Source organism: Eulemur rufifrons, chromosome 29 (genome assembly GCF_041146395.1).
Source record: "Eulemur rufifrons isolate Redbay chromosome 29, OSU_ERuf_1, whole genome shotgun sequence".
NCBI lineage: Eukaryota > Metazoa > Chordata > Mammalia > Primates > Lemuridae > Eulemur > Eulemur rufifrons.
In genome coordinates this window covers 39531685-39550216 of record NC_091011.1, presented here as the reverse complement: position 1 = coordinate 39550216, position 18532 = coordinate 39531685, and the positions used below count along the sequence as shown (strand labels likewise).

Here is an 18532-nt window from a genome sequence, read left to right as displayed (position 1 = left end):
TTTCCCTATTGTCTGAGGCAGCCTGCCTCGGACTGTGCAAATTCTGGGTCTTTTGTTGCTTCTGGTGCAGGCTAATAAAGTTTTCTTTATTTTATTTTTTTCTTCTACTTTTAACGGGAGAAATTAACTCCCTGCGGCCGCCGGGTTGGAAGCGCTGCCTAGGCCGGAGGGCTCCTCCGGCCGGGGAGCGCCGTGGGAAGGGGAGCAAGCGGCGAGGGCCGGGGGAGAACGGGGGAGACCGCGGGGCTGCTCCTGGGAGCGCCCTGGTCCGGTTGGCGACGCCGCCGATTTAAAATAGCATCTTTCGGCCTTGTCTCCGCGTCCCCAGTCCCAGACCTCGGCGCTGCCTGGGCTCCAGCAGCCTCTCTCTAGGTCTCCTCCAAACGACCACCTCACGGATTCCTTAGTAAGTGTGTCCGAGGCCTCCGCGGCGAGAAAGGTCTCTTTTAGCCCTTCTAGAGGTCAGGGCTAGGGGAAACAGGGCAGGGGTGGGAGAGCCCCGCGGGAAGCTGGACCCTTCGTGGACGCTCTCGCTCCGTGGTCCGCGGGAATGAACACCGCTTCTTTTATTCCCTGGGCTTTGCGTTTTCTTTCTATTGACTGTCACGGTGTCTGAATGAGGAGGAATTACGAGGGAGTCGCAGAAACATCTTGACAAGATATGCAAGAGGAGGGTCAGCTTCGATTTTAGCCGGTCTGAGTTGGCGTTGGTCGTATCCCTGGGCAGGAGCTGTCCACAGAGCAGCTCAACTCTCCCCAGCCCATGTCCCGTCCCAACCTTCCTCCGACCCCTTTTGCTGAGAACGCAATTAGTCAAAGATTCCTTGTGTGAGGTCATCTTTATCTTCCCTCAGCAGCACAGCTCTCCCCTGTGTTTGGTGTGATTATGAATGACGAAGTAATTTTTTTCTCTCAACAGTGGATCGCAGCTCCAAGAGGAGGCAGGTGAAGCCTTTGGCAGCTTCTCTGCTGGAAGCTCTCGATTATGATAGTTCAGATGACAGTGATTTTAAAGTTGGAGATGCCTCAGGTAAATGTTTCCTTCTTTCTTCCCCTTACCCAGCTTTCTGGAGTTGGGCTTATTTTTAGACTTTTTTTTAAAAAAAATTGGTTTTGATTAAAATGCCAATTTAAAGTGAAAGCACATAAATTTCATTTGTTTGTTTGACTTCCCTCCCACATTACCCTAAGATCCTATCACTAGATCTATCATTGCTTCCGTTTTCTTTGATACTTACTCAGAGATAATTAGGGAGGGAAGGACTTTTTCTTAAGATGCAGAAACATTTTATCTATTCTACACCTTAAAATATATTTGTGCTTATTTCATAAATGGAGGCAAAAAATCCAGAGATAATACTCCGAAGTAGAATAATATCCTGAGAGTAATGTGGACCATGAATAACACCTGAATAGCATTCTACTCTTTTCAAATCACTTGGCACCCTTCGAGGGGAGTTTTGCATTTTGTCTATTAGCTCTCTTACTAGAATAAAATAGACTAAAGTAAAAGTTGTATTTTAAATTATGATAGATGGTGGACCTTGTGGATGGTGGACCTTTCAGAAATCTTTGAGGTTTAAAACATCCATGCTTGCTTATTATACTTAGTGATTTTAAAAATAACTTTTTAGAAAGTCATATGTTCACATTTTGCAAAATTGGAAAACCTAGAAGTGTGGTTTTCCTTTGTATCTTCTGCTCAGTGTACCTGATATATATAATATATAAAGTTTTTATTTTTTTATTTAAAAACATTTTTTTTTCTTGGAGAACAGGTCTTGCTATGTTGCCCTGGCTAGTCTCAAACTCCTGGTCTCAAGCGATCCTCTAGCCTCAGCCTCCCAAAGTGCTGAGATTATAGATGTGGGCCACTGCGCCTGCCTGTTTTTAAAGTTTTAGTTGAGGGAATCTGAGAAGCATAAAAATTAGGTTGAATATTTTATGTGGAAAATACTAATGATAATACTAACATGAGCAATAAAAATTATTTACAATTCTGCCCCTTTTGATGGAAATTTAAATAAAATGAGAAAATCCTTTCCCATTTCGTTCCTTTATCAATTTTGAAATATCCTTCTGGAGAGTTTGCTACACTTAGTCATACTCTCTCCTTCCCTCTGGTTTTCCTTTGTTTTTTTCCTGCTGGCGATGGTAAGAAGGGATAAAATTAGGTTGTGTTGTATTGCTGTTGCTACTTTTAATTAATAGAATCAACAAGCAGAATTTGCTTTGTGTTTATTGATAACTTTTTGTTTGCATAATCTCATTTAATTTTTACACTAAATCAGTGAAGGAGGTACTATTTTACAGGTAATAGGTATATTGAGTTCTAAAGAACTTGCATGAGGTCACTCAGGCAGTAATGTATCAAATGGATTTGACTCCAGAGTTTGTAGTCTTCACTGCTTAGATCCCAAGAGTTGATAGATGGAAGCTTAAACTGAAACTACTTGGATATTGTGATTACTAATTGAGTTCCCTCCTAGCAATCAAAAGTTGATAAGTTTGTCTTGAGTAACTGTTTTTTTACCTTTGCTTCTCAGTGCTTTATCTCCCACTTAGTCAGGTTCACTGGTGTTTGATACTTCCAAAGAAAGGAAAGAAAGGGAAGAGAAAGGAGGTAAAATTTTAATCTTGGTAAAGACGTTGGCAGATGAGCATATTCCTGGCAGAGTGTAGTTTTGGTTTGTTATAGTTGAGGTTGTAAACCTTGACAAAAATAGTTGGGTCTCAGAAGTTATGAATTCTTTGAATATTATTATGGGGAAAACCCCAAAACTTATTTTCTTTCAGTATTCCATAGTTATTTCTGTGACAATAAATCCTGACTTTGTTGATAATTTTTTTCTTTTTGTTTATTGAAATGTAGGTATCATTTCTCTTTACAAGGGATAAAACAATCTAATGATACAAACATAAACTATTTTCCCTAAATAATTTATGGTATCAAGCTAAGTACAGATTCTTGACCTTGTTAAGTCCTAAGCAGAGTTGAAGGGAACTGTCTCTGTTATTTGTGAAGAGTGAGAGGATGAGTTTTGTTAGGCTGATATACGTGTGTGAGTATATATGTATGTGTGTGTGTGTGTATATATGTGTGTGTATATATCCCCTAAAAACACTAAAAACTATATACCTTCTTTTCCTTTCTCAAAAGAATTTATACAAGCTAAGTAGAGATTCTTTACCTTGTTAAATCTTATCAGAGTTGAAAGGAACTATTATTTGTGAAAAATGATAGGATGAGTTTTGTTAGGTTGATATATATGTGTGTGTGTGTGTGTGTGTGTGTTTGTATATGCATGTGTATGTGTATACATATATCCCCTAAAAGTACTCAAAAATACATACTTTGTTTCCTCTTGTCATAACAGTATCTAGTCTGCTGCATTCATAATTGATTTCCCTGGACCCTGGGTAGCTTACATTTCTGAGCTAAGGTCTAAGGTCACAACTTTATCTGTGTAGTTGTTGGTATGTTATTGTAAAAGGAAATTAAGTAGAAAATGATTTTGTTTAAAATAATTAGTAGTCAACAGAAATTGAATCATGTTTTCCACTCTTGGTGCAGGTACGTTGGTGCTCCCCATAGGTTGGCCTCAATTTTTGTTAACTGGATTCTGTGCATCAATTTCTTATCTTCATTTTGAAATATGAAATTCTCATAAAACTTTTTGGCTTTCTGAATAAATATAGAAAACACCAAAAGATTATTATCAGCACCCTCGCAGATAAATGTTATTTTACTCATATGCTTTTCAGATAATGATAAAATAGAAAAAAGACCAACATTGCTAGAGAATGACCTGCCAATAAGATTGGCAAGTGACTATCAACAAAGTTAATAATTATAAGCCTCTACCTTTAAAATATTATAAAACTGAAGATAGTTTATCTTTTATTTCTAATGTGAAAGTAAAGCTGTGTTTTCTTTTTTTGACTGAGGGTAGTCAATAAATATAGTTTAAAATGAATAAGTCCTAAAACAGGATATTTATGTGTTAGAATTATGGTGATAATCACCAGACGAACCATATGTAGAAATGCTAGGTGGAATCATATGAAATCACCAGTTTTGTATGTCTAAAGCAGTCAAATATTGGCAATTTCATGGTTCAACCTAAAGTGGTTATATTTGAGACGTGAGCCTACTATTGGGGATAAGATGGGAGACTTACTTACATTTAGTTATCTGCTATTTAAATTGAGTGTTTTGAAAAATGTGTGCATGTATTCTAGTAAACAAGACAAACTAGCAGTGCCATGTTTAGCCCCCCCACACTGCTCTGGCAAAAGTAAAATGGTTAACCTGAGATCTTGATCCATGGTTAGTTTAGTCAGGCCATACTACCAGGAAATAATTTGACTAGAAAAGTCAGGCTGAGACTTTGGGAGTATTTTGGTTTGGTAGTATTTTATGCTTAATTTGACTTTGGATAAATGGATCAAGATATGTTCAATGACTATCTTTAGTTTTGTTCAGTGCTTTGCTAGATGTTATAATTAATTTACAAAGGAATAGTAATATTAAAATAATTAAGTAAAATATGTAAATAAAATAACAATTAGAATAATTACATAAAATAATAGGTGATAGAAAGGATGATTGATCACTTGTATAGATCAGGTCTTTCAGAGGACCTGGGATTACTTTGGACTAATGTAGAATGTAGAACAATTTCATTGAGGAGATAAGACTGGACCAATGTACTGAAAGAGGGAGAAGATTTCAATAAAGAACAGTCTTGATGTGGGAAATATTAAATGTTAAAGGTGTGGATGCTCAGAATTGCCATTTATATTTGCGGATCAGGGTGAGTAAAAGGACAGTAGGAGAAAGATAAGCCTGGGAAAGTATAAAGAAGTCAAACTGAGACCTTAAATTCTCATGGAGAGTTTCTCAACCTGGGCACTATTGGCATTGGATAATTTGGCACTATTTGTGTTTGATAATTCTTTGTTGTGGAGGTGTGTCCTATATATTGTAGGATGTTTAGCAGCATCCCTGTCCTCTACTAGTGTGGTCCCCAACCACTGGGCTGAGGACCTTGGCCTGTTAGGAACTGGACAACACAGCGGGAGATGAGCGGCTGTCAAGCCTGTGAAGCTTCATCTGTATTTATAGCTGCTCCCGATCACTGTGCATCACCATAAGCTCCGCCTCCTGTCAGATCCGCTAGGGGGCGTTAGATTCTCATAGAAGGCAACCTTACTGTAAACTGGGCATGCAAGGGATCTAGGTTGCCCGCTCCTTATGAAAATCTAATGCCTGATGGTCTGAGGTGGAGCTGAGGCAGTGATGCTAGTGGTAGGGAATGGCTGCAAATACAGATTATCATTAGCAGAAAGGTTTGACTGCACAATAAATGTAATGCGCTTGAATCATCCTGAAGCCACCCCCCTCATCTCCCACTGGCTGTGGAAAAATTGTCTTCCATGAAACCAGTCCCTGGTGCCAAAAAGATTGGGGACCCTTGCTCTACTAGGCGCTAGTAATATCTTCCTTACCTGCCCCACCCCTGCTTCCTTGTTGCAACTGTTATCTCCAGACATTGCCAGATGTCCTTTGGGGAAAAATTATCCACACTTGGGAACCACTGCTTTAGATATACCTAGAAAATGTAAAGTAACACAACTGGCACTAGAATCAGAAGTAGAGGATTAATTGTGTTGACTGATTGTCTTTTTTCAGGAGATAATACAGGATTATTCAAAGATGGCCTCAAGATGAAAATGCTGAATAACTGGTAGACTAGTGATATGTCTATTATCTATTGTTTATATTTATAGTATTAATTACTGTTACACTAGATCAGTGAACAGAATAACTCAAGTTGATGAAATTGATGAACAAAGATTATGCTGGAAAGTTATCAAAAAAACTCTGAATTAAATCATACTGATTTTTATTGTTTAATATTTATCCTGGGGCAAACTTAAGCATTGGATATAATGGTATTGATGGTTGATATTAGTTAAATTAATTCTTATTTATTATTTAAGATTGTGAAGGGATTCTTGAAGCTTGTTTTTTTAATTCTATAACTAAAAAAATTCCTTACCTGTCTGCTAGTTGAAATAGCCATTACTTGGAGAGTTTCTGATATATTGTGTGTTTGAGAAAAGTTGCTTTTTATTTAAGCAAACGTGAAGTAGGATTTCAATTTTAAAGATTTTTTTTAATGTAAAAAAGTTTATTGTAGACTTGGAATTAATTCTGTCCTTATGCCTAAGATATCTTTATTTGAAGTGTTTGTCAGATACTTCAGCTTTCTTCAGTCTATTATCCCTTTTTTTTCCGGTTATTTCTTCAGTCTAATAATGCTTTTGGGAGAGGTGTAGAAATGATAGATTTGGAACATGGAAAGGAGTCATTTTTTGATTTTGTAGTGGTAGGAAATTTTTTCTTTATATCCTATGAAAATATAGACAGACAAGGACGTTGATTTTCTCATTGTCATTATTACCAAGCTATGCTTGTAACTAAATATTGTTTATCTTTGTCCCTCAAGTGCATATATAATAAAAAGAAGTGATGCCTAATCAGATGAAGTTATTTTCCAGAGATCAAAGAAATATAAGACTAGTTATATTCCTGATCCCTGCAGCTAAAGCATGGGTAGTGTTAAAAATGAAGAGTTGAGTAAGCTACTTACTAGGATATGGATTTGTGGAAAAATTTCACATTCTTCTCATAATGCATTAATAAATATAAAACATTTAAATCTTTTTAAAACATTGCTTTCTTTTCAGGCATGATTGCAAAACAAAAACACAAAGAGAATCAATTTACTTATAGTTTTTAAAAATAATTAATTAATTGGCATTGCAACAACAGCCAAAACAAACTTGCAAAAATCCCTGACATTTTGTAAAATTTACCAAGTAATAGCCAAGTTGGGTTGACCTTCATTGTGGTCAGGTAACCACACTTCTTCCCCCAGTTAATCTTAATTTTGTATCTCTCATTAAGTTTTTATTGGTAAAAACACTTTTGGGATATTGATCCAGAAGAAAAGTACTTTTTCTTTTTATCCCTATCTTCTAGCTCTCTTAATTATGGCATTGTTTGTAAGATATTTCAGTTTTCATTAGTCAACATGCAGAAGATCTTTCTCTGCCTTAGAAGCATTTTGTCAACTCTGTTTATTAAATCATTATTTTAAATGTTTAGAATTTATTATTATTTTTATCAGAGGTGATTTTTCTTGGTAGGTTGAGTTTAATTGTTGTGAGTAATTTTCATAATCATAATTTTCCTAATGCTTTGTAGAGCTCTTGAACTGAAAAGAAGTCACCTGTTTGTGAGTAATATTGGGTCCACACTCAAGAAGCTCAAGAAACTCAAAAATCCAAGTGTTTCCTAAGTTTGAAACAAACTTATTTGATAGCAAAACATGACTAGAACTGATATGAGTTTATTTCTACTATAGTGTTTATGTCTCATACTCTGTAAATATTCATGCTTTCCACTGCAGAAATAATGTGTTTGATTGTAGGATAGTACTCTAGACCTCACTGAGGGTATTAGTGTAATATGTGGTACATATGCCATGCTACCCTTCTAAAATCTGAAAATTTCTGAATTCCAAGGCACATCTGGCTCCAAAAGTCTCAGGGAATTGTTAACCTGTATAATAATTGTTCTTGTGGCCTGTGCAAGAGTGTTTAGGATGAGAGGGTTTTTTCAGAGCAGTCTGGAGTAAGTTATGGATACCTACACGATAATCTTGAGATTGATAATGATTTCACAGGGTCAGTCAACATCTGTTAAATGTTAGTCTTTATTTTTTATATGATTCAACCTGCAGAATATTTTTATCATCAGTTATTGGTGTAGGACTTCTGAGGTGCTTTGGATACAGATACTAGTTACAGACAACTTCCTTCACTTTTATTGCTCAGTTAATTTTATAGAGGTCAAGGCTAGTTAGGTTAATAGAAATTAAAATGATGTGGAAACACTGACTGTTTTCACCATTTTATCATTACCTTTTTCTTGGCTATAGGTATTCAAAATTCATTAGCCTATAGATTTTACTATTCGTATTGGCCAAGACTCGACTGATTTCTTCTCCACCTTCTCTTCCCCCACTTCCCCCTCTTCCTCTCCTCCCATTAATACCTTCCTTCAAGTATTTTAGAGTTTTGTTTGTTTGATTGGGTGCAAAGAGGATTAGAAGGTTACTGAGTAGTGTTAAATTGAGAGAGACTGGGCTGCCCTGGGCAGGAATGGAAGAAACTTGCTAGAAAGTTTATAGTCCTATATGAGCTCTTTAATGTCCTCAGCCTAACTTTCCAGTATTTACCATGACTACTCATTTCTAAGATAGACTCCTTTATTGATCAGTTTCTTCCATATTAGGGCCTATAGTAGTTACTGCCTAGAATTTTTGAAAGTTTATGTGACTCTTCTTTTACTGATATGTATAGTATCCTGATATGCAGGAAAAGTGTAACTTCTCTTGCAACTTCCATTTTCTGTGCCATTGCTATTGTCTTTTTTCATCTGTGTACTTAGTACTCCTAAAATTAATTTAGTATATAAGAGATGTGGTATAAGTTGACTATCATAAATACCTATGCTAATTTGGTGGGTAAAGAGTAAAATAAATGAAACAAAGTTTTTTGGACCAGATTTATCTTGTTTTGGATGTGACTCTTTCAATACTTATAAGTCCATACAGTTTATAAAAGGAAGATGTAAGGGAAGAATTTTTTTCGGTATTACATTATAATACAATTTAAATCAGGTGCCCAATTTAAAAAGAAGCACATTAACTTTTAGAAAAAAATTGCCCCTAGGGTACCAAATATAGCATGAGCTATAGGACACAAAATAGTGCTCCTCTTTTTAAAGCATATGTTAATTTAGAGTTACATATATTCACCTTCATTAGTGCTATGCTGAACTAAAACCATTATATCAACTTCATTGATTTATTATTTAATCAGGTTGGGAATGTCTACCATTCTTTGACTTAAATTTGTTTATATTGTTTTGCGAGTTATTCACAAATTTTGGTGGTTTCATTTGTGTCAGCGTTGTGTGTGTGTGTGTGTATGTATATACATATGTGTGGTTTTTTTTTTCTCATATTTTCAACAGATTCTGAAGGGAGTGGTAATGGAAGTGAAGATCCCTCAAAGGACAGTGGAGAAGGATCCTGTAGTGATTCTGAAGAAAATGTTTTAGAGGAAGAACTGAATGAAGATATTAAAGTAAAAGAAGAACAAGTTAAAAACTCTGCAGAGGAAGAAATACTGTCATCAGAAAAACAGTTAAGTAAAATGGAAAAGAAGGAGGAAGAAGAAAATGGAGAAAAACCTAGAAAGAAAAAAGAGAAAGAGAAGGAAAAAGAAAAGGAAAAAGAAAAGGAAAAAGAAAAAGAGAAAGAGAAGGAAAGAGAGAAGGAAAAAGAAAAAGCAACAGTATCTGATAATGTGGCCGCTTCTGCTGCTGCCACCACCCCAGCCACAAGTCCTCCTGCTATTAACACATCCCCTTCTGTTCCCACTACAACAACTGCTACAGAGGAACAAGTCAGTGAGCCAAAAAAATGGAACCTTCGTCGCAACCGACCACTTCTGGATTTTGTATCCATGGAAGAGCTGAATGACATGGATGACTATGACAGTGAGGATGACAATGATTGGCGACCTACTGTAGTAAAGAGAAAAGGGAGATCTGCGTCTCAGAAAGAGGGAAGTGATGGTGACAATGAGGATGATGAAGATGAGGGAAGTGGAAGTGATGATGATGAGAATGATGAAGGCAATGATGAAGATCATAGCAGCCCTGCCAGTGAAGGGGGTTGCAAGAAGAAGAAGAGTAAAGTTCTTAGCAGAAACAGTGCTGATGATGAGGAACTGACCAATGATAGCCTGACACTATCTCAAAGCAAGAGTAATGAGGTAGATCAACCCAATTTTTATGATATCTGTCTGTCTGGGGAAAAGGGAATTCTCTCTAAATCACTCTACACTTTATATTAAGTGGCTTCTTTGAAATCCTATTTATTGACAGCTGTGGGAGTGAATGAGCGCTCTAACTGTAACATTTATTCATTTGGTCAACAAACTTTTATTGAGTATCTACTCTTTGTCACCGTTCTCAAGGAGCTCACAATCTCTGTCCTCAAGGAGAAATATATAGAGAAATATTTTTTTATCCATAGACTTGGGAAATGATAGAATTTTCCATTCTCCTTTTTATCCCCTTAATCCATTGTTCATAGGACTGCTGAATGGTGCTGAGTGGATTATGAAAACAAAGGTCACCTTTCTTTCAATTTAGTTATGTCCATATCCACATAAAAATGTAGGGCTTTAGAATAGAGCAGGGCAACAGACAGCTTAATGATTCTCTCAGACTTTTAGAGATTCATTTTAAAGGTTAATTCTTTTACCAGTTATAGCACCCATTATCTGTATAGTCACCAAATCTTTATATGTATGGGAGTACATATGAACTATATATTTAGTGAATAGTTTTCTCTACAAGGAAATGGAAACAAAAGCAAACATTTCCATCATAAAACAAACATTTTTATCATAAAACTACAGTAATGGCTCAGTTCTTCCACTTGAAGTTCTACTACTGAAAGTTAGGTTTATGCATTGGGCCCAGAGATGCATCATTCAAGACTCTTCAGTCAAACACATTTGTGTCTCTTTGTCTGTGTGTTTATGTATATGTTTTTCTTCAAAAGAAAGATTGAGTTGTCTTACATGTAGATGTATCTGTTACATCACATGTAGAACTAAAGTAATTAATTGTCATTTTTGTTAATGTGTTTAGTCACCAAAATTTATTTCTTTGCTAAATGCTTTCTGTTTTTTCATGTCATTGAAGTAGGTTCAACTGGTAGAAGATTTTCAATTAAGTTTCACTTAAAAATTTGGTGATTTCCTTACCATGATAATGTACAGCAGGCTTTGAGGGTTTAAATGTCAGCGGAGATGAGATGGCAGCTTATATTTTGGATAGTAAACATTGGTTAACTTTATGCCCACTTTCTTATGAAGAATGTTGCCTGCCATCCTGATTCTTATCTTTAGGTAAAGGAAAATTGTCATTTGTGAAATAGTATAGTATTTTTAATGATATAGCACAGACAATTTCATATTATCAATGCTATCTTAGGGACCAGAGGTATGGAAAATCCAATTGTTCATATTTTAGACATAAATTCAGTTTATTTTATAGCACTTAGTACTCTGTATCTAATGAATAACATTACTTTTGGCAACATCACTCCCTTTCTTCATTTTTATTAGGCTGATATTCACAAAAGTAGTCTAGCTAATGATAGAAGTAGTATAGATTAGATTTATGTTAAGGTGTGGGGGACACTTGCATGTGTTTAGAAACTTGCCATATAAAATGTATACATTATTCTGTTTGCTAATAACCTGTAGTTCATAACTTACTGCTTAAGAGGTTGTGTAGACTAACCTTTATGATGCATTTAAAGGCCACATGTGCTGTTTAATTTTTTCCCACTAGAAGACACTTTAGTAAATAATGAGACCTTTTATGTTTAGGTTAATAGTCCCAAAGACATTCCAGGAATGAGATTCTGAAGCACTTCTGGGAAAAGTACCCATGTAAAAGAGCTTATAGAAAGCTTATAGAAAGTTAATTTTCTCCCAGGATAACATTCTGCCTAAAAGCTTGATAACTGTGTTTTTCTTCACAACTCTATTGTGCAAACTCTACAACAATTTTTTGATGATTCTGATTCTATTTAAATCATATTACTCAAACTAGATATTAAATTTTAATTAAAAACTAATCAATTGAGAGTGTTACTTAAATTTCTAAATTTCCTATTCAGATGATCTTGATTTTATAAAAATATGATGAAAGTTAATCATTGTTGCCTTGTGGCCAGTGTTTGTGTCTTAACCTTCCTAGTTATTTTAGATAGTGATAATTGCTAAGTGATAGTTACTTAAGTATATATTTGTTTATATTTGAAATTTTATTTTCTCTTTTACTTTAAGTTTTCAGATACAACTTTGTAGTAGAGATAACTAAAAATGTAGCTTTAGAAATACATAATTATATTTAGTTTATAAGCAGGTAAATTTTTTTCTTGGCTGCTATGTAAAGTGCATTTGTAGGGAAAGGATGTAGGGCATCACTTTTTTTTTTTCCAGCAGTAGGATCAAGGAAAGAGGGCATGATTTTTAGGTAAATGATACCCTAACTTCCATAATTTTGAAGTTTCTTATGAGAATTTGATATTTTTTTGAGCAGAGTCCTTTTATAACTATTGCTCTTAATGGCCTTAATACACCTATAGAACAGTGGTTCTCAAAATTTTTTGTCTCAGGACCCCTTTACATTCTTAAAAATTATTGAGGACCCTCATTATTATTTATGTAGATTATATTTGTTGATAATTTACCATTTCAAATTAAAACTTCACCATACATCCATGAGAGAAAAAGAGAGCGAAAAGACAAATAGCATTTTTTGTATCATTAAGAAAATAGGCCGGGCGCGGTGGCTCACGCCTGTAATCCTAGCACTCTGGGAGGCCGAGGTGGGCGGATCGTTTGAGCTCAGGAGTTCGAGACCAGCCTGAGCAAGAGCGAGACCCCATCTCTACTAAAAAAAAAAAAATAGAAAGAAATTATATGGACAGCTAAAAATATATATAGAAAAAATTAGCCGGGCATGGTGGTGCATGCCTGTAGTCCCAGCTACTCGGGAGGCTGAGACAGGAGGATCGCTTGAGCTCAGGAGTTTGAGGTTGCTGTGAGCTAGGCTAATGCCACGGCACTCACTCTAGCCTGGGCAACAGAGTGAGACTCTGTCTCAAAAAAAAAAAAAAAAAAGAAAAGAAAAGAAAATAGTCTTTACCTTGTAGATCCCCTGAAGGTGTGTTCCCTGGACTACATCTTGGGAACTACTGCTCTAGAATTGGGAATTTGATAACCTGCATTTTCTGCAAATGGGCACCTGTCTTTGTCAATGGCCTCATGGCATTTGTGAATTTAGTGCTGTCTGAATATTCCTCTTGAAATATGATTGTATATCTTTTTCAACATTTTGTATTGAAGCTTTTGATTTTCACTAAGATTATTAGTTTTCTGAGGTAAGTTTTTTGGGGAGAGCAGATTAGCATTTTTAGAAAACGGTTCCTGTTTTCAAGAATTTGAAACTAGAGCTTTGGATGAGAATTAGTACATGACAGAAAATTATGTCAGTAGAAATGATAGGTTTTTTGTTTTTATAAAAGGAAGAAAAGCCCTTGTCTCACAGAATATTTAAAATTGGAGACAGTTTGGATTACTGTTTTATCATTGTAACCTTATATTCTTTGCTGAGTGGAAAATCTTTTCTTGTAAAAGGCTCTGTTTTGTTAAATGGATTAGACACCTTGCCATGTTAAGAAATAGCCATTGTCGCCTGATTTTTGCTAGTTAAAATATAAAATTTTTTCCAAAATTCATAAATATGCTTCTTTTAGGGGATTCTGAAGTATTAATTGCCTTTTTACACATTTCAAACTAAAACAAATTGCTCTAAGTCGTAAAAGAAATAGTTGTGTGATTTTATACAAATTCTTGGTGATTTAATCTTTTTAAAAAATTTAGAGGAAGAATTATTATTCAGACTTTTTGGTATACTAATTTTTTTCTCATCTTCAGGGCAATGGGATTCTTTTAATTATGATTTTACATGAAGTATGCTGGAATTTCCTTCTAGTAAACACACATATAACTTAGATAGGTAAAATTTAGGGTATTGTACAAACCATTTACAATCATATATGTGGAATACATATATAAATGAACCCTAAACATTTTAGAGCCCATGGAGAACATTGGACAGTATTATCATTTTGGGGGTAAATTTTAAATCTTGAGGGGAAAAAATAAAAAAATTTATTATAAGTAGTCATTGATTTATTAGTATAGTATATATTATGTAATGGAAGAATAATTGAAAGACAATATACATCTTCAGAAATATGCTAACAAAAATTGAAGATAAATTAGGTTTATATGGATCTGACCATAATTGTGCTTAAACCTATGTTTGATTTATTAAAGAAAATTTAGATCATAATTTTTTTAAAGAGGGTGTATTATTTAGATTTTCCCATTCAAACATTGTCTGCCAGCCGTTTGGTTAGGGGAATATTGTAGGGGTCCAGTTTCCTCCTTTTCTTTCATTACATTTCTATTAAGAGCGGGGATCAAGAGGGCCAGAAATACTAGTTAATTCTAGTATTTTACTTTGCCTCTAAGTGAATATATATGGAGACAAATTGGTGTAAAGACTTAATTTAGACACTTTTTCTGAGCAAAATGGAAAAATAGGAAAATAGAGGAATGAGAATTACCTGTTGATCCTATATTTTCTGAGCCATAGAAATTACTTGTTTCCCATATATCGGTAAACCTTTTTTTTCTAGGGCTGATTAGTTGTAATTCTACCAGATAAACACAAATAACCATTAAATTATCAAACTCTGATTGTTTGCTAGGTCATTTCCTAGTCTGTGATTTTTTTTTTTTTTTTAATCTAGAAGTGGTATTTTAAGAAAAAAATCCTTTTTTGGACTTACCAGGGGGATGATATTAATATGTAAATTAGCAGTGCTTATTGAAGCGTCTAACTTTTCTTTTGGGGTTCTCAAAAGTATAATGAATTGACAGTTCATGCTCCTGTTTTTGAATTACCTACAAGAAATGCAGAGGAAATGAGAAGGGAATGAACATTAATTGAGTGCCTAGTATGTGCTAAGAACATTCTTGCCATGTATTATTTTGTTCTCACAACAACCTCATGAGGTAGGTATTATTTTTATCATCCCCATTTTACAGGTAAAAAAATTCAGCTTCGAGGTTCAACAGCTATTAAGTGAGAGCTAAGGGTGAAACCCAAGAATATTTGACTTTAAGTTACATGCTGTTACTTTGAAGTGCAGTTAATGGTATGAAAATCTGGACATATTTTTGTTTGCTTACTATACTGTAAAACATATGAGTTTTCTTTTTAGGATCTTTTCATCTTTATTTGCCAGCCATTTGTTAGCTCTAAACTATTTTGTTTGGTTTTATAACAAAGATAGAAGCAAAATATAAAACTTTGAAGCACTAGAATTCTCAAGGGAAATAATGTTATATCCTTGTTGACTGTTGCATTCTTTTCTTATTTGTTTTGCAGATGAACTGTAATTTAGATGTGATATACAAAATATATTGAAAGAATTATTAATTTTGATCTTCAAGTATTATTCAAATGTCATTTACAAATTGCTATTGTAATGATGGCTCCAAATGTTAACCTTTGGATATTGGTCAAGTTTAAAAGACTATAAAAATATTAATATGAAACAAAATATATTTAGTGAATATATGGTATGAGACTAATTTATTAAATTTGTTTCTGAATATTGTTAGGTTCATAAATGAAATCTATAGACTCAAGTGCCATCTTTTATGTTATTTAATAATAAGCCCAACCTATTAAACATGACAGAATCATTTTCTTATTCACGTAAAGTTTAAATTCATAGTGCAGAAGGTTTAAATTAAAACAAGCAGACTCTTTTTTTTTCCCTGAAATTTTATCTTCTTATATGTATATATATCTGTTAATTTTTTCTCCTTTTATATTATAACTAGTTAGGTGTCTTTATTACCAGTTTACACTACATATTTATTGACATAAACTTAATTAGTAGAGTATTCTGACTCTTCTAGCAACTGGTCAATCTGGGTCCTGTTTTAGATTATTTTCTGTACCTATGTATACAGAAATACTTATGCCAGGATCTCCTGGATCTATCATCTGGTAATTTGATAACCTTGGAATTTCTGAATTCCCCAGTGCTTAAGGAACATGGAGTCTGTAACTCTGCCATCACATGCATACTTGCTTATATGTTATCTTGAATTGATTTCTTCCTATTTCATATATGTGTGTCTTGTCTCCCCTGGGTAGAATTATAAGCTTCCAAAGTATAAGAATCATGTCTTATACTTTCTTAAACCCATCTATAGGATTAATAATTACTTATGGATTAATTTTTCCTTTCTCCTATAAGGGGCAAAGCAGAATGCAAAGCAGATGAAGAGTTGTTAGTAGCATGCCTGCTTTTTCATTTCCTAGTGGAGAGAGAATATGGAACTTTGCAGAGAAGTGAAAAATTAAGTGAGAGGGTGCTTAGAGTGTCCTTTGACAAAGAGGTATACTTCTTAAATGTAGCATATTTTGAAGTTACTAAAAGAGTAGAAAATGGGGTATAAATTTGGAAATGCATAAAATAATGTTTTAAAATGATTTAAAATGAAAATTTTAGTGATAAAATTTCCTTTTATTTTAAATGTGTGATTTTCTGATATATTTTAATATTTTAATATTAGGACTCGCTGATTCTTGAGAAGAGTCAAAACTGGAGTTCTCAAAAAATGGACCATATTCTGATTTGCTGTGTTTGTCTTGGAGATAATAGTGAGGATGCTGATGAAATAATTCAGTGTGACAATTGTGGCATTACAGTCCATGAAGGTAATTTTGCTTTGTTTTGTCTCCTATAGAAATGGCTGATTCATATCATGTTTAAATAAATAAAATCAGCTCTTTCACATTTTGTACTATTTTAAGGCTTTTCTATAATATTTAATGGTGTTTCAACTGAAATAATAAACTGAATCCTCAAAACTGTGATGGGTGCTATGTGGTCATCTTAACTTGAAATATTTTTAAATAATTAAAGTAGAAATATTATTATATGGAAATTAATATTTCTTTAAAGGTTACTGTTATAGTCTTTTCCTTCATGGTATTATTTATTTCTAGTTTTTAAATAAAATTTAGAAGTAGGAAAAAGTTTAGTGTATTAGTCCAACAGAAAGTATTCTTAGAAAACTTACAGTCTATTGATTTTTTTACAGTTTCTTCTTTCATAATTATACTTTTTAATTTTGAATTTGAATGAATTTGTAGAGGTCATCTGAAAAGGAGCTGCTCTAATAAATTGAAAATATTCTTTTCCCCATTATGATTTTTAAACCTTTTTGTTACGGATTTATTTTTTTTACTTAAATTATTTTGATATAATTTCCTACTTATAGAAAAGTTACAAGAATAATACAAAGGCTTCTCATATAGTCTTCACTCAACTTTCTCAAATGGTAACATTTTACTGTATTTGTTTTATCTTCTCTGTCCCATAACAATTTTTCCCTTCTATGAAAGTAAACTGTGGACATAATGTTCCCCTTTACCCCTACATACCTTGTTGTGTATTTCTTAAGAACAAGGGCATTCTTTTACATGTAATTATCAAAGTGGGGAAATCAGCATTGATGGAATACTCTTATCTAATCTACAGACTGTATTCAGATTTTGCCAACTGTCCCAAGAATGTCATTATTAACAAATAAAATTCAGGATCATGTATTGTATTTGGTTGTCATGTCTGTTTAGTTACCTTTAATCTGAAGTAGTTCCTGAGTCTTTGTGTTTCATGCCATTGACATATTTGAAGAATATAGGTCAGTTTTTTTAAAAATAAAATGTCCCTAATATTTTTTTCTTATGTTTTCTCATGATTAGATTCATGTTATATGTTTGTGGCAAGAATGCTGCATAAGTTATATTATGTTCTCAGTACATCATATTAGGAAGCATATAATATTTATACAGCTGCTGGTGATAGTATTAATATTTTGATCCCTTTGGTTGAGAGGGTGTCTTCCTGGTTTCTCTTTGGTAAAGTTATTTTTTTCTTATCAGTTAATTTTTTTTTTATCAGGGCGATGACTACCACAAAACAGTATTTGTATGACCTTGCCCTTACCTGCCTTTCTGGTCTTACAGCCAGCTCTCCTCCCAGATAGTTCTGGGAGTCTGCTGGACTTCAGGGACCTGTGGAGCCTGTGCTTTTTCAGCTAATCCTCTTGCCCTCATGTGGAACTGCCCTTTTGCTTCTAAGGCACACTGTGGGAATGTCACCTGTTACTGATAATTTGTTTATTTTTTAGTAATGTTTGTTGAGTATCTTCTATGTGCTTGGCATTCTGTAAATTTTAGGTATATGAAATACAGTGTCAAATTGTTGACCTCATGGAACTTAATGTATAGAGAGACAGGCAGTAAAGAAATAAACCAATAAATATCTATCAGGTAGTGATTTGGACTATGGAGAAAAATAAAGCAAAACAAGGAGTATAGGGAATACTGTGGATGGGGGATGGTTGGGTAGGTTTGTATTTATAAAGGATGATAAGGAAAGTGCTCTCTAACAAGATGATATCTGAGCAGTGATCTGAAGGAAGTAAAGGATCAAGTCATGTGAATATTTGGGCAAAGAGCACTCCAAGCAGAGGGAGTAGTGACCGTGAAGATCTTGAAGTGGGAACATGCTTGGAATATTTGCATAATGGCACAGAGGTTAATATGGCTAGAACTGAGTAAGCTGGTTAGTGGTGGGGATGGGGCTGGAAGTAAACCAAGTGAGTCCTTGCAGATCATGGTACTGACTTTAGATTTTACTAT

General features: G+C 34.3%; 1 protein-coding gene across 1 annotated transcript in view; it reads left to right on the top strand.

The window, feature by feature from the left end:
* The window catches only part of PHF14 (PHD finger protein 14), a 162621-nt gene continuing 144089 nt past the window's right edge, over nt 1–18532 (top strand). The window contains exons 1-4 of the mRNA XM_069461412.1: nt 1–406; nt 920–1030; nt 9113–9918; nt 16396–16540. Coding sequence (XP_069317513.1) covers nt 406; nt 920–1030; nt 9113–9918; nt 16396–16540 — 1063 coding nt within the window. The 5' untranslated portion in view covers nt 1–405. The remainder of the gene's footprint in view (nt 407–919; nt 1031–9112; nt 9919–16395; nt 16541–18532) is intronic.